Source organism: Camelus ferus, chromosome 13 (genome assembly GCF_009834535.1).
Source record: "Camelus ferus isolate YT-003-E chromosome 13, BCGSAC_Cfer_1.0, whole genome shotgun sequence".
In the NCBI taxonomy this organism is placed as follows: domain Eukaryota; kingdom Metazoa; phylum Chordata; class Mammalia; order Artiodactyla; family Camelidae; genus Camelus; species Camelus ferus.
This window is the reverse complement of record NC_045708.1, coordinates 39,113,155-39,139,454: the sequence shown is the minus strand read 5'-3', so window position 1 is coordinate 39,139,454 and position 26,300 is coordinate 39,113,155. Positions and strand designations below refer to the sequence as shown.

The 26,300-nt window shown below is 53.3% G+C and overlaps 1 protein-coding gene across 4 annotated transcripts in view; it reads left to right on the top strand.

Moving 5' to 3' along the window:
• Nucleotides 1-26,300, top strand: part of SSBP3 (single stranded DNA binding protein 3) — a 157,898-nt gene that overhangs the window by 123,900 nt on the left and 7,698 nt on the right. For 3 of the 4 annotated variants that reach the window (XM_032494361.1, XM_032494360.1, XM_014555427.2), the window contains 9 exons: nucleotides 7,385-7,465; nucleotides 8,366-8,425; nucleotides 12,264-12,330; nucleotides 12,435-12,511; nucleotides 20,626-20,690; nucleotides 21,243-21,291; nucleotides 21,902-21,937; nucleotides 22,450-22,504; nucleotides 23,831-23,901. In XM_032494361.1, coding sequence (XP_032350252.1) covers nucleotides 7,385-7,465; nucleotides 8,366-8,425; nucleotides 12,264-12,330; nucleotides 12,435-12,511; nucleotides 20,626-20,690; nucleotides 21,243-21,291; nucleotides 21,902-21,937; nucleotides 22,450-22,504; nucleotides 23,831-23,901 — 561 coding nt within the window. The remainder of the gene's footprint in view (nucleotides 1-7,384; nucleotides 7,466-8,365; nucleotides 8,426-12,263; nucleotides 12,331-12,434; nucleotides 12,512-20,625; nucleotides 20,691-21,242; nucleotides 21,292-21,901; nucleotides 21,938-22,449; nucleotides 22,505-23,830; nucleotides 23,902-26,300) is intronic. The other variant, XM_032494362.1, reaches the window with a different exon arrangement.

Here is a 26,300-nt window from a genome sequence, read left to right as displayed (position 1 = left end):
TGGGGCTGGGGGCAGCGTGGGGTGGGAGGCGCTGCATTAGGTTTTGGATGCTGCCTGTACTTTCATTTGCCATGTTTCCTCTCTTTGTTTTGGAAACCTGTCGCCTGCTTATTCTGCATCTCTGTCTCCTTGGGACCTCTTGAGTAAAACATTCTCTGGGCGCCTCCTGCGGGTGTCTTGGCAGCCTGTCCGGGGAAGCCAAATTTGCAAGTGTGAGGACCTCTTGCCCTCACTGCCTGCCCAGCACTGTCCTGGCTCCTCGGAGAGGCGAGGGGAGGTCAGCTGGGGCCTTTGTTCACATGGAAGTCAGTGAGTCTTTCACTGACCTTTGCATAGAGTGGGCCCTGGTGGCTGTCAGGATTCCTGCCGTTACCCAGAGGTGACCCCAAGGAGGACACATTGCATACTGTCCTACTTCCTCCATGCCACTTGCCAGACCCACCTATCTTGTCTGGTGCCCACGAGGGTCATGATGGCTGAGGGCTCCTCTCCTAGGCAGCTGGCAGCCCCTGACGTGGACTCTCGGGGCCGGGCTGCCCTGGCGCTAGCTCCACTGTTGGGTGTGGCCCAGCTCAGTCCGCTCTACCCCTGACCGAGTTGGTAATTTCAGCTCCACCTCCAGCCTGTACTGCTCACATTTGCGCACTGAAGGATGCCTCTCCTGGAGGGGACAGACAGAGGCAGGAGAGAAAGGCAACTGTCCAAGCCACTGCCAAGTTCGCTCCCGGGGTCAAAGTGAAGAAGTAACTTTTTCTGCGATGAGCTGCATGTCAAAGGGAGGGGGAGTTTAAAGCTCTGCCTCCTTCCCTCATCCCCCTAGGTGGTCAGCCTCCTGCCGCAGGGAGCTGTGGGTGGAGGCAGACAGCGTTGATGGATGTGGGGTGTCAGTGGCACGCGGGCACACCTTGGCCCTCTCCCCAGAATGGGCTTACGGCGTTTTCCGTCAGCATTCGTGTCCAAGGAGCAAATTGGATTGTCTGTCGCATGCCTGTTACCATGTGTATAATTAATGTAATTTTATATTCACTCAATTACAGTGACACGCCCAACAGGCGGATTACACAGGCCGCCAGTAATGCAAGTCGTCCATCTCCTGCTGCCAGTCGATGAAACTCACCCCTGCAGCTTTGCCAGACCAGTGGCCAGTGTCCCCAGGAGTCGGGTGGGCTGGGAGGGTGTGTGGAACATTTTGTCTCTTAGCAACCCAAAACTTCAAGTCCCCTTACCCCAAAGGCCTTCTTACTAAAGGCAGATTTGGCCAAGATGGTAGTGACGGAGCATTCAGCCGTTCACAGAGCACTCTCAGGCTCTCCTATAAGGAGCATGTAATCTGGACTCCTCGCTGCCTTACAGACGAGCCTCCCCAGGCCTGGCAATACCAGGCAGGGCTCCAGCCCTGGTGCCGTGGGCTTTTACAGCCAAGTGCACAGCTGGTCCTTGTTCATGCTCTCCCAGGCCCACCTCTGCACCCAGAAAACCTGGGACTCAGCTCTGTTTCTCTGAGAGTCTGATTTCTAGGCAGGCTGAAGGCAGCTTTGGGGAGCGTAGGGTGGCATTTGGTGAAGGAGCAGTGAGTTTTGGAAATATTAAACTTAGCACATAGCTGTTATTCCTTTCTTCCCCCCCAAATATAGATTTTTTTTTTTTTTTTAATTTTAAGGCACTGTCCTTCCTTACTCCCAAGAGTCTTTCACTTAGAGGACCAACTTGAACACCATGTTGTTATTAATGTTTCTTTGTCCTGGTTCCTTGAAACCAAAGGTGTTAGATGTACCCACCCAGGACTGGCTGACCATGGCTTGGGGTCCGCCTGCTGGCTGAGCTTCACCACCCTGCTTTGGCCCTGCCCTGGACATCCATGTGGGGACCGTGTCACTGCCCTGGAGGAGCCCACGCGGCACCCACAGATAAAGCAGGATGTCCAAAGAGGATGCCTTACGTTTGGAGAGCACCTGGCTGGGTAGAATTGCTCATGCTTCACGAAGGACGTGTGGGCTTTCAGTAGGCTGAGGCGGGTGATCCTGCAGGGTAGGTCTAGCTCCTGCTTTCCCTGTGAATGGGCAGTGAGTGGCTATGGAGCACGAGACTGGGGACCTTTGCCTAGCAACTGTCAGCTGTACCACCTCCCTGCAATACTTGTAGAATATCCCTTGTTTTCCTCATGGGAAATTGGACTCACAGCATGTCCTGAAGGGACTGGGATGGATGCCAGGTCCGTGTAATGTCGAAGCTTTCCCCATCAGGCACAGATGTGTCTCTCAGGTGGCTCTAGGGGAAGTGCAGGGACTTAACCACAACATCACCATAGGTGGGTCCTGTCGACAGTTCTGAGATGCTTTTCTGCAGAGACCTCAGATCTGTTGTGCTGTGGGAACACTGTGCTCCCCACCACGTCAGTGATGGCAAAGGCTCTTCCACTAAACCACCAGGGCCCAGAGTTTCAGTGGAATGGGCTGGCGTTTGCCTCCATCACACCCACAGCAGGGCCTCCCAGGGCCCTGCCTACGTGGCTCTTGGAGGCTGCTGGATATAACACCACCCAATGCTATCATGGCAGGAAAAAGAATAAGGAAGAGCGGGGTCAGAGATCTTGGGAATGTCTGAGGCAGAATGGCAAGTCCATTAAGGGGCAGCCCGGGGCAGAACGAGGCCCAGACAGGAAGTGGGCAGGTCTCCTGCTTCGTTTCCCAGATTCATGGTGGGATTTCCCAAGTTGGGGTGTCCCCTAGGTACAGGTCTCCTGGCCCTCATCTCATGGGGGCAGCACGGACGAAGGGAAGAGTTCTGACCCATCAGGTGACCCCTGCTCTCATCGCAGCCCCCTGTCGGCTCCCATCCTGTGGCCACCCTGGGCCTTGGTTTACCTCTCGCCTTCTCTGGAGCCCATGGCAGTTTACACTGACATGCCAGCCTGTTTGTCACTGTGTCCTCATCCTTCTGCCTGGCTAGCCTGGGAGCTTCTGGGGCCAAGATGAATCTAATGCACTTCTGCGGCTCCCCTGACCCCCACATGGGCTGGCCAGATACGTGTGAGGTCAGCACCCAGGATATATATGTGGCTGAGTGGCTGGATGCACCCACAGATCCTCCAGCCTCCAGGAGTGCTGTTTGTGGGCTTACAGAATGGTGGGCCAGCCAAGACCCCCTGGCTCTAGAATCAAGACTTGGGGGCTTGGACCCACCACTTAGTAGCTTCGTCATCTTAGGCAAGTGCCTTTACCTTGCTGAGCCTCAGTTTCTTGGCTATAAAATGAAGCAGTTAATAGCTTCTCCCACTGAGGAGTTGAGGGTGATGTGCGCTAATGCAGGTGAAGGCCACCTGCACCGTGTGGCACGTGCGGCTTCATTATCATTACTGTAATTGTTCCCATTTCGCTGGTGAGAGAGAAGTGCAGTCAGTGGCAGAATCAGGATTTGAACCTAGTTCTTTCCAACTCCTATTTTTTTGTCTACGATGGATGGGGATATGAGATCATAAAGAGAGCCCTGAGCTGGAGTTAGGAGGTGTGGTTCAGCCATCAGCTAGTTCTCTGTGGCCTTGGACAAGTCACCCCTCTGTCCTGGGCTTCTCTTCTCCCTTATAAATGAAGGACGTTGGAAGAACTGAGGATCTGTGAGGGCCACCAACAGTTGATGCCAGGCAGGTGTGGTTCTCCCCAAGCGTCTAATGGGAACTCCAGCCTGGTTCAGCCTAATATTCTGTGCACCTCAGATGTCTGCCCACATCTGCCTCCTCTGTGGCATGTCGGGAGGGTTGATGGGGCAGCACCTAGGGTGGAAAGCCTCCAAGGCCCGTTGCGGGGAGACAGTCTAAATGGACCTGGATCCAGAGGCTCATCCTGGCTAAGCAGGCTTCCAGATGGACCTATTGTGGGTTCTTCCAAAGCTTTCAGCAAGTAGAAGCCAGGAAGGCCCCACCAGGGTGTGCAGGGGGCTGTTGTCTGGTGTGGGTACACTCACCAGTGTTATCAGCTTTAAGACTCCTGCCCTCTCCATCTTCCATGTGCCAGCCAGATCTGTTCAGAGTTTGGGGAAGAGAAAAGCAAAGCCAGCATCCCAACAAAGGTCAAAATCTTAAAACAGGATCCATTTTTTTGGTCTGCCTCCCACATAGCCTTTTGCTCATGTGGGTAACGAGTTGAAAAGACTAAAGGTCTTGTCTTTTCTAAGCCTACCTGTAAGTCTGTTGTTGAGAGTGCAGACTGGAAAGAGAAGAGCACTTTTTTGTGGTGTAATGAAACATAGGATGGTAGATGCCATTCCTCCTCATGGGGATGGGCAGCAGGTCTGTTGTCATCTTTACAGAAGCAAACATTTCCTTGATGTGGAGCCCCATTCTCTGCTCCTAAGAATGAACCAAGTGTACAGGGCCCTCCCTCTCTGCTGCATCCAGTCTCAGGGACAGAACTCAGACACAAATAGTGACACAGAGTTCCAGGCTGAGTGGAGACAGCAGACACACAGAGGACGGAGGTTTGGGAGGATGTGGTGACCCATGGGGAAAGGTGGGCTCCTGGCTCTGTGAAGGAAAAGCCTCTGGCCTGTAGAGTTCCCGGTGGTGCTGGGGTCGTGCTAGGAGACACATAAGCAGAGCCTGGGCAGCTGAGTGGGCCTGGGAGAGGAGCTTGGTGCCCTGGGAAGGTAAATGCTCAGCTGTCTGTACCTTTGCCTGTATCCAGCTTGCGGCAGATTTTTCTCTTGGGATGACTGGCTCACCTGGGCCAGAGTTCCCATGTCCTCAGTGACCCCGGCTCCAAGTCAGAGGGGAGACTTCAGAGCTGCTGCCTCCTCTCTAGACTTACCAGCCCACGCCCCACAGCTCCCCGCAGGACGAGGAAGTTTCTGGGACTGGGCTGGGGTCTCTCTGACCAGCTGCATTCCCTCATTACTCCTCGTTGTTTGTCTTGAGGCAGCTGCATTGAGGCCACCTTGTACTATGTCCACTCATCAGGGCCCAGTCACCAGAGTCCGGCAGGGAGCTTCTGAGGGAGGCACAGAGGTGAAGTGCACACACCATCCCTGCCCTGTGAACCTTGGGGTTGAGGCAGCTGCAATGCAGGGCCGAGAGGCAGCTTGGAATGGAAGACTTGAGTTTGAGTGTTGGCCCTTCGCAAAGACTGCTGTTGACTCAGGCCCCCGTGGGTGTTTTTACTTCCTTTTCCCCTGATCAGTCAGCAAGTCAGCCGCTCCTAACCTCCTCTGGCTGACAGGGTGCACTGGTGTGAGGGACCTGCCCGAGCCAGGCTGCTCGCCCTGACGATGCACATTACTAGGGAGGGCAGCGAAGGATTAGGAGGGAGTAGGTGCTCCTTCCTGCCAAGAGCGGAGGACCCGACAGGAGGCCTTTTGCCCCCTCTTGGAGACTGGACTTCACCCTTGAACTCTCTTCCTCCGTTCTTTTCATTTTCCTTTTTTTAGAGGTTGGCTTCAAATTATCTTATTTTGTTTACATTGCACCCAAGTTTCATGGTACAAAAGACTTGCAGGTGCAAGTATGCCCCGCCTTCATTAACTTCCCCTCTCTTTTTAATTTATGTGATTTCAATTTTCCTTCCCTGTACTGTTAATTAGGGGACCCTCTAATCAGTGCCATTATCACAGTGGTATTCATGTTTAGGAAAGCCGCTAAACAAATGCTTGCAAAATTGCTAAATGGCTAATTAATGTCTGTTAATTAAGAAAATTGCTCATGGTAACAAACCATGCCGTTGCTGGCAGCCGCTAGAAAGACACACACTTGTTGAAATTAGTAGCGTGGCAGGTAGGGGAACATCTGCTCCACGGGGCTTTCCGGAAGTGTGCAGCCCCTCGCTTGGCTGAGAAACTCAAGGCCTGTCCCCTCGCCTTTCTCTGCACACCTCTCCCTATCTCTGTGCCCGCCGGCTGCTGCCCACCCTCCTGCCTGCTCCCGGCTCTGGGCTGTGCTTCCTGAGCAGGCAGAAGGCTGCGCAGCCTGGCTTCGAGGGAGAGACTGGAAGAACATCCTGCTTGGCTATCTCAAAGAAGTCATGTAAGCACACTCGTCCTCCATGCTTGTTTTGAATTTTTTCTCTGCTTCCAGGGGTAGCAGCACAATCCCAGGTGGAAAGAGTGAATTAGGGCGGGCTCCTCATCACCAGCACCAGGGCCCCACTCCAGTTGTCCCCAGTGGGCAGCAGAGTGCTTTTGAAATGGGATTTTCATGCTTTTGACTGTGACCCACAGTAGAAAATATATTTGACACAGTGACCCAGTACACACACACATATTTATAAATGAAGTAGAGATTAATGCAAAATATTTGCCTTGAAACAGAAAGCTGTCTTTTATTTTTCTGTTTTATTTTTATTCTGTTCTGGGTTTTTAAAAATAGTGGTTGCAACCCACTAAATTGATTTCACCACCCACTAATGGATTGGCAGCCCATGGTCTGACCAGCCCCATGGTTTAAGTGGATTCATCCTCCCATTTCTTGTGTGGGGAGTCAAGGGCTTCAGGAGTCAGCTTGGGACAGGGTGGCTCGCCACTGGCTGAAGTGGAGAGCCCAGCACCGCCCCTACCCATCCAGCCATCAGGGGCCTCCAGCCCTGTCCCTCTGCTCCTGGGCTGCATGGTTTAGGGTGAGCCTTGGGCCCATCAGAATTCTCCTCCTGGCCCTGCCATCTTCCAGTTGTGTGGCCAAGTGCCCTCATCCCTTGAGTCTCAGTTTCCTCATCGGTAGAAATAGGAATGAGAACCAACCCCCATTCATAGGCCGATTTCGAGTGAAGGTGTATTAATGAACTTTGCTGAGTTGGGGCTCGGTGACCATCTCCTCTCATTACCCATGTGTTCAGTCTGGAACCACCTTGCTCTTCCTGTATGTTCCTGTTCATCCATCAGGGCCCCTCCTCAATGTAGATTGGTCACTGGGTCCTTGCCAGGTCCTGGCCCATGACCTGTGTTCATCCGCCTAGACCCGGCACTCCTCGAAGGCAGGTCTCCCGGCTCCTGCATCCCCAGAAGTGGTGCCTGGCCGCCCTGCAGGGTGGCTCCGGTTTCTGTGATCACTGCGTGCCCTGAGCCTGGCTCAACCAGTGTATTTAACATGGCAAACTCTGCTGCGATGGCAGACTGTGCCGGCCTGCTCCTGCGTGCTTCTACAAAGGAGCTTGATTTTATTTGTCGTGCCTGTAAATCCCCTGTGAATGTGTTTATCAGCTTCTCTCCCTCCCGCCCCCCTCCATTGTACACCGTTGAGCCGGCGACCCAAGCAGCAGCTCGCACCTCCCTGCCAACCTGAGCCCGCCGCCCGCACGCCCGCCGCCCACCCTTCGTTTTGGTTTAATTTTTGTTCTTTTAAGCTTCTCCTGCGCTTCTCCATGTGCTGTGATCTATAACCTGCCTCTACTGTCTGGCCTCACAGGGTCCTCCGGGGTCACAGCCCTCGCCGCACGCACAGCCTCCACCTCACAATCCCAGCAGCATGATGGGACCCCACAGTCAGGTAAACGCACTGTGGCTCGCCCGCCCGCCGGGGGGCGTGGGGCACCAGGAGGACAGAGCCAGCAGAGGAAAAACAAAAATCAAAATGTGCTCTAGCCATTGGCTTTGAGGCTTTATTGACCAAGGAGATCCCCCCCCCAAATACATCTTTTTTCTCCTAAAGATAGCCTTCATTCCTTGGACATCACACACCCCTTGGATATGAAACCGAAAGAAAAGGAAAACTATTTCTGTGACCTTGCCAGCGGCCTTTGCGTTTTTGTTTTTTCCTCTCTCACTTTTGGTTTGGTTTTTGAGTTTGGTTAACCATTGTTTGTAACCGGAGCTGCATCCCTGGCCTTTTCTTTGTGCACTCTTGCTGCTGAGAAAGCTTACTTCCCCATTCCCCTGCATTACGTTAGGGCGCCCGCTGTCCCCTCACTGTTTTCATTGTGTACCCTCTTCCCCACCCCCAAACCCTGGCTCCCCTCCCCCACCCGTTTTGTCGGCAGTTTCCGTGTGTGTGCGCGTGTGTGAGCTCGTGTCCAGCTTTGTCTGCACACTTGGAAATTTTCTGTATGAGTCCCTTTCTGATTCTTCACCTGCCCTTACCAGGAGCAGGGGTCTCCCCCTTTGACCTACATTGATGTAGCTCCCCTTTGTGACCTGTACCAAATCCCAGCCGCTGCCCGGCACCAAGTCCCCACCTAGATTGCCCGGCATCTCCGCCAACAGTTGTGGGAATCACATTCGTTGTATGCATCTATCACTCCCTTCCCCGGAGGGAAGAGGCCGCTGGGAGGAAGAGAGTTTAAAAGATCACTAGTTGTAACAAAACTGGACTTTGTGAAGTGGAGCGCGTTTGTGTTTGTCACTGGGCAGTACTGCAGGCTGTCATTGAACTAATGCCCTGTAATTGCAGCCTTTTATGTCACCGCGATACGCAGGCGGCCCCCGGCCCCCGATCAGAATGGGAAACCAGGTACTGTACCTTTTCATGTTCTCTCCCCTCACTCGGCCACCCTTGACCCCAGCTGGATTTTGACTCAAATCAAAATATGGGAGAAGGATTGGGAGGTGAAGGGACAAATTTCACATGGGAGGCAGCTTATAAGCAGGTCCCCAGAGAGGGCCCTGTGTCTGCTTGGTGCCCTGTGCAGCCCCTCCCAGTATTTCACCTGCCTCTCCTCTTGGGCTTTGGGCAGTTCTGGAGCTCAGAGGGCAACAGCAGAAGCAGCAGGGTGGGAATACAGGGTTTCCGCTATTCTAGAGAAGGTGGTAATGCCCCAGCCCCTCCCTTCCAGTCCCTTCTTGGAAAAGGGTCTTCCTCCTTAATGAAGTTAATTGACAACGTGCATTTTTTTTTTCCTGGAAGCTTTTGAGAATTGCCAAGGCTGGTAAATATAATCCTGCTGTTAAAGGGAGAAATGGCCCGTAGGAATGCTTAGATCAGGGGCCCGGATGCAGCGAGAAGGACATTTGTGAGTTTTTAAGCACTGTCTGCCAGTGTTGCAGACCCAACTCAAAACAAGAAAGGATTTGTTTATGTAATTAGAAAAGTGGTCTGCTGACAGGGAGTGCTTTTCAGCCTGGGGGTTGTGTGCCTTATGCTGGCCCATTGTGTGGGGGGCAATCCTAGGTGGTCTGGAGAAATCGGCCCCTAGCTGCCCTCCCTGGTTCAGCACATCCAGGGGCGGGAGGGGAGCTGCAGAGGTAAAGATGAGTATCTTCTTTTGAGGATAAACAGACTTGTAAAAGAAACTTTAGAGAAACGTCAGGGAAATTTCTTTTCATACCCAAATATTTTTGTATACATAATTTTTAGAGTGACCTTGCAGAAACCCTTCAAAAAATCTGACAGCAACGCCAGCGCATCCAGCCCTTGTTGCCTTTGAAGCTGGGAGTTAAGTCACCAGCTAGATTGGCGTTACCTGAATGTGATTTCTTCCATTCTCAAGGCTCTGCAAGAAAGCCCCCGAGTGAGACGATACAGGGACTTTAGAGAGACATTCATAACCGGAGGACTGGTTTTAAAATAGTTAAAAAAAGATTTTTTTTTCCTCCAGAAGTCTTTTCTTTCCTATTTCTTTGACATGAAGGAAACATTTGGGGACAAGAATTAGAGACCCAGCTTTTTGAGCAAAGAGCAACCCTAGGATTTATCACAGATGAGGAAACAGAGGGTCAGAGTGGAGTGGTGACTTCCCCAAGTCTCCCAATGATTGGAGCTGAGCTTGAGTCAGTCTCCAGCTCCCGGCCCAGTGCTGTTTCCTCTCCATCTCACCCTGTTCAGTTAGCTTTCATGGTTGTAAAAGTGCTGCCCCTGCCTGTTTTTAACGGGCTGCCAAGTGGGCCTCCTCTGCCATCACGTGTGTGGACCCCGGCAGCGGCTTTCCCTCCTGCCCATCCAGGGCTCTCCTTGGCCCCCACTGGCCTCTGCCCCAAGGGAGAGAACAGATGCTTATCATAATTGTGGCCCTTCCTCCAGCAATTAAGGGACATGAGAGGAAACGTGTATGTTACTATTTATCAATTAAGCATGAGCAAGTGCCCAAGAGAGCAAATGGAGAATAAATCTGTCATCTGTACCTTGCATTACAAATCAATTGGCCCACCCCCCACCTTCCATTGGAAATCTACAGCGATTTCCAGTATTTTTTGTGAACTCAAGAAATTTTTGTCCCCCAAGGAGGGGATGTGCCCTTTTCCTGGGAATTGACTTGGTCTATTGGTCCAACAGAAACCTCTCTGCCTCTTGAGTTAGCTCAGCCCTCCCCATGGCAGGAGGAGGAAGCAGAAGCAGCTCAGGCTCACGTCACCTCCTGGGTTAGGGCGATGAGAAGGGCACTTGGGGGGACAAGGAGCTAAGGGTCGTTGACCTGGCCTTAAAGTCTTGCAAGGCCATCCTCCCACCTGCCTCCCTGTCTAGAGGTTTGGAGCCTTGTACAGAGAGCACTGCTGTGTTCCAAGGAAGGGTGGATGGACAGGCGGTGAACATGGGCTTCAGCAGGGCTTAGAGGAGGGCTGGAAGCCCGGGTTGTCAGGCAGCCCTCACATCACGTCCCAGTGGAGCCTCTGCCCCGCCCAGCTCGCGGACTTGGGCAGGCAGCTGAGTGACCGTGCAGATGCTGCTGGGATTTGTCTGTTCCCTGGGCAGACACTTCCTGCGCCTGCCCCACGGTGCTGGAGGCGAGGCTCTGGCCTACTTCCAGGAGCCCATGAGACAGCTCCAGAGTATCTCTGTCCCCAGCAGGCCCCGAGGGTGTGTGCATGGCATGTGCTTGCAGTCCCATATATGAGCCTTTATTTTTCTTCTGTCTCACACCTGAGGGCTTCAGCCTTCTCAGTGTGGACCCTTTTACCTTGGTCATTGTACACCTTCCTTCCCTGGCGGAGGAGGCCCAGACTGCCTCATCTCAGCATCACCCCAATGACAGAAGGAGGGAAGTACTCCCAGGCCCTTTCTGGATCTCTGGGCAGCCCTACTCTTCTGAGTCCTGATACACAGCAGGGTTAGGGGAACCCAAGGGGGAGCTTCCAGCCAGAACTGGTGGTCAACACTGGGCTACCTGGAGAGGAAGCAGTTCCCGACCCCCATGGCTGCTCCAGCAGAGTTAGATGGGGGACTTCCAAGACCTGGGGAGTCTCCTGGCATCTCAAATCCCGGGAGCCCCCAAACCAGACAGCCACAGTGGCAGGTCTTCTTGTGTCGTCTCAGTCCTGTCACCAGGCTCGAGAAATAACCCAAACCCCAAAATGGGAAGACGCAAACCAGCCAAGTGATTCAGAACTTGGGAACTCGGGGGTGGGTGCAGAGCTGGGAGAAATCAAGAAATCAAAGCAGCTGAGACCCAGGGCTCTTAGCAGCCCCAGGCAGAGGGAAACAGCAGATGCCAAATGCAGCTTCATGGACAGCAAGTACCGCAGGCTTATGCGGCCCTCCCGTGAGCACCCCGACCCCATACACAAACACCAGTCTGATGCTGACAGTGAGAACTTGCGCCCCATTTCTCACCCCCTCATTCCAGAAGTGATTTGGGGTTCACTGTCGGGTCAGTAGCTCCCCACTCAGCCATCCCCACAGCACAGTCAGGGCTGGGGGCCCCTCGGCAGCGTTAGGGTGGGGGTCCCTGTCACAGGTGCCAAGCTTTCAGGAAGGCTTTCCTCTCCAAGCCAGGGGCCAGTGCGTAGTCCTGAGGCATGGGGTTCTAGAATCAAATATCCCCCCGGCCCCTAGCTGTACTTTTCTCTTTTCATATTGCAGCTGAAATAACTTCAGTCTCAAACAGATCACTTTTAATGGGTTTTCATAGTGGGTATGCCAAACATTCACGCTGGAAACCCCTGGCACCCAGTCCTCACCTTCTCTGTAGTAATCCCACCAGCGTGCACACTTGTATCAGGCTTTAGGGGGCAGGTTCTCATTCAGTGTCCTGCTCACCCTCTCCTAGAGGCCTTCTCCTTCACCCCTGTCAGAAGGTGGCATTTCACATGGTGGAAGAAGACAGGGAATCGGGTCCTGAGTGTTCCTCCTGTTCTGCCGCAATGGCTCCGGCAGGTACTCAGACCCATGGAGACAGCAGTGCTGGGCGATGGTTCCTCTCCCTCTGGTGAAGCACCCATGCTGACCCACGCCAGCTGGGGCTGATTGCTAAGCCACTCCCTCGGTCCCCCCAGCCAACAGGCAACGAGAGTGGTCTCTGGGGAAGCCCAAAGTGACCCTAAATGGTCAGATGGGGAGCTGGGCAGGCAGGTGCATCCCCTTCTATCCCCCAGCTCCAGGAAGCAGCCACTCAGCTCATGTCTTACGTCTCTTTCAGCCTCCGGGAGGAGTTCCTGGGACACAGCCACTGTTGCCCAATTCCATGGACCCCACGCGACAACAAGGTGGAGAGGGCAGGGCGGGCTGCCAGGGCGGGGGATGTTGGGGAGGGCTCCTCCTCCCCTACTGTTTGCCTCCGCCTCCTGCCACTCACCCCTCTCTCATGCAGGGCATCCCAACATGGGAGGATCAATGCAGAGAATGAACCCTCCCCGAGGCATGGGGCCCATGGGGCCCGGCCCACAGGTAACTGACTGCCTGCCTGCCTGCCTGTCTGTCTGTCTCCCTGGCCATCTGTGTGCACCCGCTTTCTCTCCTCTTTCCAAGTCTGTCAGTCTTTCCTCATTGTGCAGCTCACAGAAGTGAGGGGAGAAGGCATGACCATGGCTGTAGCTGCCCTTTCTGCCCATGGATGGCCCCACACACAGCCAGGAGCAGCCCCGCAGCAGGCAGAGTCGAGGGGACCCCCACACACACCCAAGGAGCTGGGGAAGAGGGGCATCTGGGAGCCTTCCGTGGGGAGGATTTGAGGAATTTGGAAGGCAGGGGTCTGAGTGCCCGAGCAGTGATATGAGTCCCCAGAGCTTCCTCCCACCTGGGTGGTGGGGGTGACTTGAGTTGGCTTATTGGTCAGTTTGTTGTGACCCAAAGGCAGGATATTACACTATTCTGTCTGCAACTTACTGTTTGTCTGACCTTGGACAAATCACTTTGACCTCTGTGGGCCCCAGTAAGCCCCGGTGACCCCACCTGTCCGGTGAGAGGTGATTCTCAGTGGTACCACCCCAGCCAAGAGGCGGCCTGGCATTTGCCGTTTTCGTGTACCAGGCTTCTGCCTAAGATTTCTTCTGACCAGAGGGGCTCCACTGCCAAAACGGACAGTTCAGGAGAGCCTCTGGGAGAAACTCTCTGAAGTGCTCTGTCTCCCTCGTTACAATTCCAACACAGTGCTGGCTCCTTGCGACCCAGCTCCGTACCCCACAGGTCCCGAGTCCCGCCAGACCACTGGGCACGGGTCTGACAGGCCGCTCCTGTTCTCGAACCTTCTCGCAGTTGGCTGCCACTCTTCTGAGTGTGTGAACGTGGCTCCGTGTCCTGCAGTAGCTGTGGCGAGTTTGCCATGCTCTGCTCTCCTTGGGAATTCTCTAGAACCTGACTGTCTAGAAGAAGCCAGAAGTCTGAATACGGAGAGGGACATTTCACAGTGAGAGTGGGAGGATTTTGTTCCAGGGTGTTCCTTCCCTTCTTTTCTGCCCCGCCTGGAAGCCTGCTTGTCTCTCCCACCCCTGCTTGAGGGTGTTTGGATTCTCTGGGCCCTGCACAGGTTTCCGGTTCCCGGGGGGTGGAGCAGTGCCCTGCTCACACAGGCATGCTTCCCTTTTGTAGGAAGAGGTGTCTGCCCACACCCCACAGTCCTCCGCTCTGTCGGAATTATGTTTACAGCACAACCAGCCCACTGCTTTCTTCTCGGTGATGGCTGCAACATCTGTGGTGTTGAAAGATTTTAGGGAGGTCCTTGTCTTTTGTTGGCCCCATAATCCTAAAAGGAAGCAAGCCCACAGCAATTGCAGCTCCAGTTTTCTTGTTTTCTTTTCTTTCCTCAAATCCCCCAAAGCTTGTGTTTTCACCAGCTCCTTTTAAGCCACCGGAGTGGCCCCTTCCTGCCAGGCGGCTGGCTTGAGCTGACCTCTGCAGGAACCTGGGGGAGGGACAACAGGGGCTGAAAGCACTGTTCCCTTTCCTGAGTCAGAAACTTTCAGATTCCTCGGCTGCACACTAGAGATACTCTTAGAGTAGAAATCAGTGGTGGCCTTGGGCTTCCAGAATGCCCTGGGGAGTCTGGGAGATACAGGATGATGGAAGACTTCACCACCCACCCCTCTGGATTCTTAGAGACTTAGCAGCTTCATCTGTAACATGGGAAGAAGACCAGTATCTGCCAGGGTTGCTGAAAGGAGGAGGCTCGAGTTCTTGGCTGATGCTTGGCACAGAGTGGCCTCTTAGTAAGCAGTTTGTGTTTTCCAACTCGGGGGCTTAAAATCAATGTTCAGGACTCGAGCTGCTTGGGTTTGGTGATTGCTTCAAGTTTCTTTTTTCTGGCAAAGGCCATTAACAGCTTGTTAAGCCTGTAGTAATACTGAGGTTCCAGAAGCTGGGAATGGATATTATCAGACGGACTGAGAGCAGTGTGTTCCGGAAGTTTATGACTTCCTTCTGGCTTAGCAGGAGTCGAGTCATGTCCATGTCCCTGACCAGCAGTCTGGCACACCCTCGTGGCACATTTTAAAGATGTGGGAGTCCTGAAGGCTGAGATCTTGTGGGAAAGGGCCTCCTGGGCCGAGTGTGGCCTCCCCAGTAGGCACAAGGGTGGAGCTCTCTCACAAGCCCTGAGAGGCAGGAGAGGCTAGCCTGGGGGTGAGGCCAGCTGGCCCTCCCCACCCCTGTCAGCCTCAAGGGCTCTGAAAGCATCTCTCCTGCCCCCCCCCAACCCAGTTTTATTGAGATATAATTGACATACAACACTTTGTAAGTTTAGGGTGTACAGCATAATGGTTTGACTTACAAACATACTGAAATGATTACCCAAGTAAGTTTTAGTGAGCATACATCCTCTCATACAGATACAAAATTAGTGAAATAGAAAAATTTTTTTTCCCTGTGATGAGAACTCTTAGGATTTACTCTCTTTAACAGCTTTCGTATTCAACACACAGCAGTGTTAATCATATTTATCACGCTGTACGTTATGTCCCTAGTACTTACTCATCTTGTGATTGGAAGTTTACCTTTTGACTCCTTTCCTCTAATCCTCCAGCCCCCTGCACCCCTCTCCCCACTGGCCACCTCTGGTAACCACAAATCTGATCTCCTTTTCCATGAGTTTGTTTGTTTTTGAAGTATAATTGACCTACGACAGTATGTTAGTTTCTGTTACACAACACAGTGATTGGATATTTCTGTACATTTCAAAATGATCACCACAGTATGTCTAGTTGTTATGATGTGTCACCAAAGATATTACATAGTCATTGACTGTGTTCCCCGCACTGTACGTTTCATACCTGTGACTCATTTATTTTGCAAATGGAAGTTTCTACCTCTTGATCTCTTCACCTGTTTCTCTCTTCTCCCAACCTCCTCCCCTTTGGCAACCACCTGTTTGTTCTCTGTAACTGTTTCTGTTTTCTTAGGTTTGTTCATTTGTTTAATTCTTTAGGTTCCACATATGGGTGAAAATTACACAGTATTTGTCCGTCTTTATTTCACTTATTTCACTTAGCAGAATACCCTCAAGGCCCATTCATCTTGTCACAAACAACATGATTCCTTCTTTTTTATGGCTGAGCAATATTCCTCTGTGTGTGTGTGTGTGTGTGTGTGTGTGTACACGTACACCACATTTTCTTCATCCATTCATCTATTGATGGACACTTAGGTTATTCCCATATCTTGGCTATTGTGGGAAATGCTGCAGTGAACGTAGGGGTTTTTGTAATTAGTGTTTTTGGTTCATTCCTAAAGTGCTTTTCCCATGCCACCTATACCCCTCTGGGTAGGGTGCAGTATTAAATTGCAGAGCCAGATCTTCAGAGCAGTCCAGATGCCTGCATCAGCCCCTCACCGGGGGCAGAAAGGCCTTGCCTTGAGTGAGCCTGGGCCTGAGCAGGATTGGGGTGTGGGATGGATCACAGGTTCTGGGGTCAGCCAGGGAGTAGGCATTGCAGAGCCTAGAAGTTTTGGACCTTCAGGCTCCCCCTACCCCCCACCCCCAGCTCTTTCTCTCTGTCCACTGAGGGTGCTGCCCTGGTCACTCCCAGTGGACAGGAGAAGGATGAGCTTAGAGTGCTGGGAAACTGTTCTGGCCACGGCTCAGCCACATTTGGCCTCCCGTCCTGCATCTGCAAGATAGGTGACTGGGTGATGACCTCATAGGGCTCACGGTGGGGCTGCAAAAAACAGTGGCTGTGAGACACAGACCTCAGCACCAGGCACTGTAGGGTGTTCCACGGATCCCATCCCCTCCCTAGAACCTGGGCTCAGGGGGAGCCCTGTCCCTACTGTGCCTGGGCCATTAGGAAAGGTGACCAAGCCCCTTCAGGCAGTCTTCAGTAAGCACAACTGCGTGCTCAGTGCTGTGCTGAGACAAGACACAGAGGTAGGAACCTTCCGCCTGTTATTGCAAATAAGTGGGGAATAAGATTGCTAATAGTGGGCCCACTCTGGAACTTTCTGAACAAAGAATAGTTGCAGTGTGGTCTTGGGGCTACTTGATTTCAAAACCGAATGGAGTGACATCGTAGTTTTTGAGGTTGTGTTGCATTTTAGCCTCAATGTCACAAAGGATCCAGCAGTTCTTTTCAGAGTCACAAAGGAACCCTCAGTGCCTGAGGTGGGTATTACTCTGTTCTGGTGAAATGGCCAGTGCTGAAAAGGAGGCAATAGACCCACTTAATTGTGTCCTCTCCTTAAAGAATCATGCATATGCCCGTGTCAGGTGGAAACTTTTGGTTAAGTTTTTCAAAAGCGAATCCTGTTAGGATGAGGCTGAAACTGCCCAGGCTCCTCAGGCTCACGCGGCAAGAACACACCGCGTGCAGGGGCTGCAACCCAACAGACCCTGCAGATGCCGTGTCCCGCGCTTCTGCCATTCTGGTTGTGGGGGAGCCAGCCTGGCCTGGGATCCGGTGCTGCCCTGGCTTATCTGCATTTGAGAACGTCTGGTGAAGGGTGAACCCACAATCTCTAGACAGTCCTGTGCCGTCAGAAGAAACCACCTCCCCCCGCTGATCCAGGACAGTCCAAGCTCAGTGCCCCTGAGCAGAGGCCCCAGAAGGAAATGGATCGTGAGCCTGGCCAGAGCACCAGGGCCTGGGTGAGGACAGAATGGGGCCACTTGAGGCCCTTCCCATGGTGGCCCTTCAAAGGCCTCCCGGTGGGACTGCCCAGGCTGCCATGTGGCTAGTCCCCTACCCGACAGCTTGGAGTCCCCTTTGACAGACCCACCCTAAAGACTGATCTTCTGGGCCCAGGCAGCATTGCGAAGGAGCCCCTGTGTTGAGGGGTTTCCAGGGAGCAGAGGGAGGCCTCAGCCCCTGCCGGCTGTGCTGTGCTTTCCCACGTCACCACAGAACCTGCCCAGAACATGGAACTGAGACCGAGAGTGTGAGCCTGACCCTTTATAGCTCCTGACTATGAATCAGACTCCTCTGCCCAGGGTGTTGGGCAAGTCAGGACACGGTAGGGGTGTGGGAAGATAGACACACACACCCCTGGATGTGGCTGGCCCCAGGGCTGCACTGAGAACTCCTCCCGTGTCTCTAACTGCCCCGTCACTGCAGGGCAGTGCTGACAGCAGAGGAAGGGGGAGAGTCTGGCTGTGGTCACAGCCCAGAACCCAGTGCTGTGGGCAGGCAGGCGCTGGGAGAAGAGACAACCATTTCTGCTGAGTCTGTGAAGCATGCTTCCAAGCCCTCCTGTCCTCTGAAAAGGCTGCTGTCTCTGATTTGAAAACTTCCCTCTGAAACCTTTCAATCCTACTTTCACCCCTGATTTACTGTGTGGCCTTGGGCAAGTCTTTGGCCTCTCTGGGCCTCTAGCTTGATCTATGAAGTGGAGACATGTGAGTGGCCCTTGGAATCTGGGTCACTGCAGTGGGGAGGATCTGGTGGTCCTGCTGCCTCTTGGGGAATGGCCGTGCTGGCTGTGGGCAGGCTCCCAAGGGTGGGGTAGGGTTAGGGACAACAGATGGTGCACCCGAAGCCTCCCCCGAGGGTCTGCATGCCCAGACGTCTTTCAGGGGCGAGCACCCTGCATGTCTGCTCCCCACCCCACTCTGTGTGCTGCCGCATCCTAGGCTCCCGCCAGCCCCCAGGCCAGCCTTCCACCCTGGCCTCTCCTGGGTGTGAGAGGTAGCCGGATGCAGCTGCAACCCCTGAAAGAGATCTCATTCTGTATCTGGAAGACCTTTCTGATTGGCCGGGAGTGGGCTGCTCGGGGAGGTGGAGAGCTTCCTGTTCGGGAAGAGCGGAAGTGAGGCTGAGGTTTGTACAGGGGATTTAGTAACTGCACGTGGGCTTAGAAAGGGCCCTTTAAGACCTGAGGTTCTGTGATAGTCAAGGCAGCATTAAGGGCTTTGGTGTCCACCCTGATAACATCCCACGTTGGTACACACCTTCGTGGGCTGACAGTGCTTCAGAGCCATCATTTCACTTGATCCTCACACAGGCCCTTAAGACTCGGGGCTCTTTGTCCCTGTTTCATGGACAAGGTAGCAAAGCAGAGGGGTTGCAGCTCTGAAACCGTGTGCATAGCTTCTGAGCCTCAGTGTTTTAATCTTTAAAGTGGGTATAGTAATGGGGGTGTTGTGGTGGTTAAATGTAGATGATACAAAGCCCATACCACAGCCTGACATGGAGTAAGCACTGCTGTGTGGTCTGCCCTGTCACCAGCAGTGGCTGAGCCGGGGCAAGCTCTCTGTGTTCTGACCTCAGATCTGGGGCTCTGCTCACCACCCAAGGCATCCATCTATAGAGAGGGCCTGGCCTCGCACATCCCCAGAGCCTGCCACTGTTTCCATGAGGGCAGATGCACGTCTTCCGGCCCAGGGACTCGGCCCTGAGCAGGCACGGGGGACGTTTCCACACGTGCCAGCTCCCTGAGGAGCCCTCCAAGGCCGCCCTCCCCTGCCTCCCCCCACTCCGGGCCTTGCTCTTTGCCAGCCAGCCTGGTGCTCTGCTGTTGTTGTCCACGCCATCTGGGCATCTTCTAGACTCCAAGCCCCTTTCTGGGTGACCAAGCAGAAGAGGTGGCCCCTGGCTGAAGGACCTGCCACCAGCCTGATGGTGGCTCTGAGTTTGTCACTTCTGGCTGTTGAGCCTCCTGTGTGTCCCCTCTCCCATCTGCCTCCTCCCACCTCCTCCCTGCCGCCCACATGTGTGGTGTAGTGTGTGCAGACCCTGAGGCTCACAGATCTAGGTTTAAACCCCAGCTGAGGCATTCGCTGACTGTGACCTTGGGAAAATCTTTCTCCTCTCAGACCCTCAGTCTCCTCTTCTGTACAATGGGAATAATACTAGCTTTATGGCATTGTTACAAGGTTCAAACCAGAGACTATGCAAAATGTGTTATGTGTTCAGTAAAAAACAGCTAATGCTGATTGTTCCTTTGCATTAAAATTCCACCAACCTGCTCCTTTCAGATTCTCCTACAAAGGTGAAGTGAAGCTCAAGCTACAACCAGGCTTGTTTTACTTTTCATTCACTTCTTCACTCCTTCGTTGATAATTCAGCACCCAGTCTTTGCCGGCTTGTGTGTGGGGTGACACGGGCTATGAAGATCATTTAGATAGACCTCCCACCTTCCAGAGGTACTCAGAGCCCAGTGGAAGAGATGGACATGTGGCCACAATCATAAGCCAGTGTGTTCCAGGCTGTGGGGAGAGGACATTATAAGGCACTATGGAAGTAGTTGTGATGGAGCAGTTAACCCCAGGGGGTGGGCAGAGAAGGCTTCGCAGAGGAGGTACTGTTTGAGTTGGGTATTGGAAGATATGTAGGAGTCTGCTGAGTGCAGAAGGGAAGATTTATCCCTGTAAAGAAAATACCTCTGGAAGAGGGGAGTCCACGAGCAGCAGCAACAGGAGATGAGCCAGGTGAAAAGAATGCCTGGTCCAGGTGCTCTTGTGACCCACCCCACTGCCTTGGTGGGTTGTATCGAGCTGAGCTGGGACTCTTGCAAGTTTCCAAGCTCTGTGTAGACTCTTATCTTAAACAGAAGGGTGCTTCCCCTGAGCAGAGAGTGAGCTTTCCTCCTCCTCCTCCTCCATCAGTGTGCCTGGTGAGGGCCCCACGTGAATCAAATGACTTGACCCTGGGGTGGGTTTGGGGGATAACCCAGACCTGGAGCGGGGTGGGCTCTGTACATGCTGGACCCCTTCCACATTCAGACCCAACCCCTGCCTGCAACCTGCCGGCAGTTCCTTCTTCCCCAGAGTTTCTAAGGTGGGTGGTAGTCACGAGCCGGTTCTGTTACGGAGCCTGTTCCCCTTTCCTGCCTGAGGCCAAGGTGCAGGTGCATCATGAGCGCCATGCTGGAGCCCCTATGATTTTGAGAGACCCATCCTGCAGCCCCTGAAGATGCATTTAAAGCTGTGACTGTCCCTCTGTGCTGGCTTATCATCATGGTCCTGTCATTGGTTCTCACCCCCCCCCCCCAATTTTTCTTAATGAATGTATTACTTTTTCATCAGATTCTTTTCACAGACTAACCCTCTTGCTTATGTTCTGTTTGTTTTTCCTCCCTCCTCCTCTCTCTGGTTCCCCTTCTCCTTCTCATAGACTGACCCTTGGTTATCGTTGCAGAGTTACGGCAGCGGCATGAGACCACCACCCAACTCCCTCGGCCCCGCCATGCCCGGGATTAACATGTAAGGCAAAAACGACCCTGTTGGTGGCTCAGAGTCCACGCCACACTGGTGATGAGACCTCTCATGCCTCATGTAGTGCTTATCCGTGCCAGGCACAATTCCGAGCTTGCTGCAGGGATTCACTCACCAAATCTTCATAATAACCCTGGTGAGGTGCTTATTATCCCCCATGGACAGATGAAGTAACTGAGGCACAGAGAGCCTCACGCAGCGCTAAGTGGCAGGGTCAAGATTTGAACCTCTGTACGTTGATCACTGTTCCAGTGTTTCAGTGATTTAGCCCCTTTGTGATGGTGGATCCCTGTAAGAATCTGTGTGTTCCCTTCTTAGGAAAATGCACATGCGGAGGAAATGTGATTATTCTTCACAAGTTTTATATATAATTTGCAGGAGTTTGTAGATTTCTGCGCATGGAACTATGCGTTATTACCCAGAACAGCCCTAGGACTGTCCTTATCAGTGGTTTCAGCCCTCTTGTTCTGCCCCTGGCACAACCCCCTTAGTGGTTATGGCACCTTTTTCATTGTCCCCATCTCTCTCTCCCTCTCTCAGGGGCCCGGGAGCTGGCAGACCCTGGCCCAATCCTAACAGTGCTAACTCAGTGAGTACCCAGGTTGGGGGTTGCTGTTTGCTAGAGATGGGGTTCTAGGGTACAGGGTGGTTCCCGTCCCCAGTTTGGCCATGTCATGGGGAGTGGAAGGCAGCAAGATTCTGCCTGATGCCTCCAAGGAGAAGCCTACCTGTCAGGGGAGACTTGGGGCCATCAGGGGCTCTGCCGTCTGCTCTGCAGAAGCTTAGGGGTGAGCTGGGAGCCGCGCTCGGAGCACCGTCCACGTTGAGCTCCTGCCGATCTCTTCCCGGCAGGCCTGGCTTCCAGCACTCCAGTGAAAGATCTGGGAAGGGGCTCAGCGCACACAGTTCTGGGTGGGAGGCCGGGGCTTGGGGCCAAGCTCTCACTTTCCTGTCCTCGAACAGGAGGGTCTTCTGTGCCCATAGGCCCCTAAGGCTCCCTGCCAAGGCTCTTGGAATCAGTTCAGTATAGGAACTGGACTTTGTTCATATCCCTGACCTTCCTAGGAACACTCTCCAGGTGGCTCAGTGTCTTTCCCATCAAGGGTGGGGTTGTGTCCCCAGGAGGATTTGGAAGGCAAAGGGCATGCCTGTTGGAGGTGGGGTTTCTGATACGTGGCTTCCCCACCTCTTGTTTCTAGATTCCATACTCCTCCTCATCACCCGGTACCTACGTGGTAAGTGTGTGCGGGTCTGGGGCACCGTGGGTCCAGCCCCGTGTACCTGAGTGTTCAAGAGAGCTGCTTGGGGCCTCCATCTCTTTCTTTTCAAAACCCAATCTGAGCACAGATTCCAAATTGTGCTAGAACTTGCTGTCAGTGTTCAGGTACCTTCTGGGGGCCCAGAAGTCTCCAAACAAGACCCAGAGTTGGGATCCCTATGTGGGGGACTGACCCCCCAGTAGCCTGTTGGCTTCCACCACAGGCCCTGGTTCCATCAGTTGTCATGCTTGTGAGCACATGTGCATGCCCACAGCTGCCTCTTGGTTTAAAGAAAGGAAAGGGGGCCTCCACGTCCCCCAAGCCTTAAACACCTGGGCCCTGCATGAACACTGGCGGTTTAGCAAGAGCTGAATGCTGGTCTGGGCCCTGGGTGAGTACTGGCTTCTGACGTGGCTGGAGCTCTGTGACCTCTCCCCATGTTTGTCGTTACTGTTGGTTTCTGATGTCAGTTTTTATCTCACCTTCAGGGACCCCCTGGTGGTGGCGGCCCCCCAGGAACACCTATCATGCCTAGTCCTGCAGGTAAGAGGGCTGGGATAGCGGGTGCTGCTGGGGGAGCAGGGAGTCCTGGAGGGGCCCAGGTGCGGAGTCAGGGCTTGGCAGCCACTCTTCCTGGGCAGTGTGTCTCCCACCTGGCATCTTGGATTCAGGGATTTAGGAGGCATGAGGCCTCTGGTGCCACCAGCCTGCCATGTGGCCTCAGCTGGGTCACTCCTCATCTCCGGTTAAAGGGCAGGGCCAAACAAGATGGGGAATGAGGGGCCTCACCATTCTCAGCTTCCACTGGTCAGAGAGAATCCTGGTCTGGTTGTCATTTCTCTAGATTACTGAAAGGGGGCTTTTGGTTTCTGGCATCCTGGGGCTAGGACTCTACAGCATGGTGCCTCTGGAATGTCCAGGGCTCTTGGCTTCTGCTCCTCTGTATCAGAGATCCCTCCTCCCCTTTTCTTTAATCAGAAGATGGCATGTGTGCACACACATGGGTGTGTGCACGCATACACACACAGACAGCATCACAATTGTGTTTCTTTCCCAGCTAAGAATAGCATACCACCAACTAGAAGGAATCCAACATAAAGTCTTGACTCGCCCCAGAAATAACAAGTGAGGGGTGGTTGGATTCCTGCCCAAGAAATACGGTGCCTGCTCCTGCTATAAACATGTTAGCTGATTTCCTAAGGAGACTTTCCTGGCTAATTGGGGAGACAGGGGTCCCTCTCTCCCTCCCCCTCCTCAGCTCCCCATAACAGGGAGGCTGCTCAGCTGCAGGGGTGGAGCTGGCTGCGACCGTGATACTCTGGCTCCCTCTCCGGCTCCCTCTTTCTGCTGCTGCATTTTTATGAGCTGCATGACCTACATTCAGACTAGGTCACATTAAACCACTCCATATGTTAATGCGTCTCCAGCCCCATCCCTGCCTCTTCCTCCTGCCCCATCAGCTTGGCAGGGTGGCCCCTGGGTAATTTGTGGTGTTTCTCTTTCCCGATTTGATTAAAACTGCTGGGTGGGTTGGAGGAGAGCACAGGTGGTGGTCTGGCTGCCCCAGCGTTGTCCCAGGCAGCGTCTGGGGACCAGATTTGGTTTGGGGTTGGGGAGACGAGAATTTGAACCAATAAATCCCCTTTGCTGTGTCCACGCTGCTGTCCAGGCACCCTGAAACCCCAGCTGAATTTTCTGTGATTAAAAACTTTGTGAATCTTCATTAAATACAAATTAACCAGAAAATGGTGGTACTTAGAGGAAATTTTAGGTGATAAAATACAGAAGAATGAGTTCAAGTGCCATGAGTTTGTTTTAATTAAGAAATGAATTAATCACCCCGACTTGCGGGTTTCCACTGTTCTACAGATTCAGCAAATTCCAGTGACAACATCTACACAATGATTAATCCGGTGCCGCCTGGAGGCAGCCGGTCCAACGTAAGTCTGCTTTCTAATAATTTACATATCAGATACCATAACAAATCATAATTAACTTCATCAGCTGAGGGGAAAGCAAGTTTAATTGATTTCAGCCATTTGTTACCAAAGATGAATAAAATAAACTGTCAGAAAAGTGATTAACTCTTGGGCAACTTGGTTCCCATTTCATAGCTGGCAGGGGGCGGGAGAGAAGGAGGTGGAGTGATTCCCACCCCTCTGGTCAGAGGCAGGCACCTAGCCTCACTTGGGGACCCCCCCCCCCCGGCCCCGGGGGTGTTGGTGAGGAAGAGCACCGGCTGCGGGTGGGTCTGGGCTGGTCCCTGCTCGGCTGACTGGCTGTGCTCCTGGGCCATCCCTCACCGTCTCTGGTCTGTTTCCTTGGCTATGGAGCTACGAGTGGAGGTCCCCGGGGACCTGCCTGCCCTGTGCCTCTGGGAGCCCTCTGCCTCCTCTCATGCCCGTCCCTCATCTAGGAGGCATGCCTTCCCTTCTCGGCCTCCCAAAGTTCTAACGCCCAATGGTGGTGTAGCTCACTCCACTTTTTCTGATTCCTGTGCACCCAGTTGCTCGTGTGTTCCCGCGTCCTGTGTTGGGTGGGACTTTTGTACAGCTGCAGCCTGTCTCCCTCTCCTGGCTGGGAGCTCTCGGTCTGACCCACAGACAACCCTTTCTCGCAGGGTGGGGGCCTTGCCCTCAAGGAGCTCAGTGTCTGGAAAGGAGGCTGTCGTGTGACCAAACCAATTATCCTGTGGACTGCAGAGCCAGATACTTGTGACCCCAAGGATGGCTTGGGCATTTAGGGCTGCTCTGTTTGTTCTGCTGGTTCGGTTCCTGATGTGGCTTCCGAATCACCCTTTGTGCCAGACCTTGATGGTGGGCTGCGCCATGCTGGACACCACACGTGTTTCATCCTCTGGCAGCCTTTGGGTGAGGTCTTTTGGCCTGCCTCCTGGGAGTACCAGGATGGGCCTTTCCCCCATCACATGACTGAGAAGTGTGGGGACTGCACTCCTCGCCTGCTGTTCCACCACCTTCTCCCTCTCCTCTTGGGCAGCCAGCACCTCCCATCACAACTGCCTTTCCCTGGGGGCACCGATCATTGGGGTTTTAGTATCAAAAGCCCTTTGTCCCAGGAGATGACTTCCCAGGACACACAAAGTCCTGGGTTTTGGCAATAGGTTGAGCAGAAAAATATAAGACCCATATAGCAACCCCGAAGACAGAACGGAGGGCAGGAGAATGGCAGAGACTCCCCTCTTCCCATGGTTGCCATCGCTGTATTTCCCCAACCATGAATGCTGGCAGCCATGCCTGTGGCTCTCAGTGTTGCATCCCTCCGAGGGGTGGGGCTCAGCACGCTGCCTCTGGGCCCTGACGGAGTCTGCCTTTGACTCTGCCTGAGGCTTAATTGTTGTGCTTTGTGTCCAAAGAGAGCGCAGGTTTCATTTTTCACATTGTGAGTATCGTGACCAAATTTTCTAAGAGCTCAGATACTGACAGTGAGAACGATGAGAACACCAGCACCAGCGTGACCCTGACGTCACTAAAAAACAAAGGGCTGAATGGCAGGTGGGAGGACACTTGCAGCTGGGTTAGGGAGGCAGACAGCCGAGGCGGAGCGTGCAGCCCAGTGTGGAGGGAGGGGGGTGTGAGCTCGCATCGCAGATGGAACCGCACGAGTCTGGGATGAGACAGGCACATCCTTCTAAATCAATCAGAAGTTTTGTGTGCCCTCCAAAGAGATGCCAGCGCTTAGTCCGAAATAGCAGCTGCTACATTGGCCCCGGCATGCCTTTGAACGAACACCATCACCATGTCGGTCCCTCAATGGCTCCGTGAACTGAGAAGGTTACATTTCCTGACTCCAAGGCTGCAACTAAGTCCTGCGGATGGGCCATTTTGGTGACGAGTGTGTTGGTACTTTACGGGGTGAAGCTGACTGTCACATCTTCCCAGCAGTCAGGGAGCTTCCTAGCATGTGGTGCATCAAATCCTGGCAACAAAACCATCTCCCCAGCTTTTAGGTACTTCGACTTGAAAACTGTAACTTCAAATCATCATCTTGATTTCTATGATGAAGATGTTAATGAAACTGCAGACAACAAACAAAAGATGATTGTTCTCTTGTCCAAATACAATCCAGACTTCGCTCGTTTATCTGCACATTTGGCAGACAGTACAGTTAGTTTGGCAGATTTCATTTAGTCAATAATCTTACCTGCTAGGTCTCCCACATACCTTGTCCCCAGCACTGCTGCAAAGGGGTGTGATTTGCTTACCTGTGACAATCAGGCTTTCATAATGAAAGGTTTTGGTCACTTGTCAGTTTGCTCAAAACGTGCGGAAGCGCTTATGGAGATTTTTTTTACTTGAGAGAGATGGGGAGAGCCTCAGAC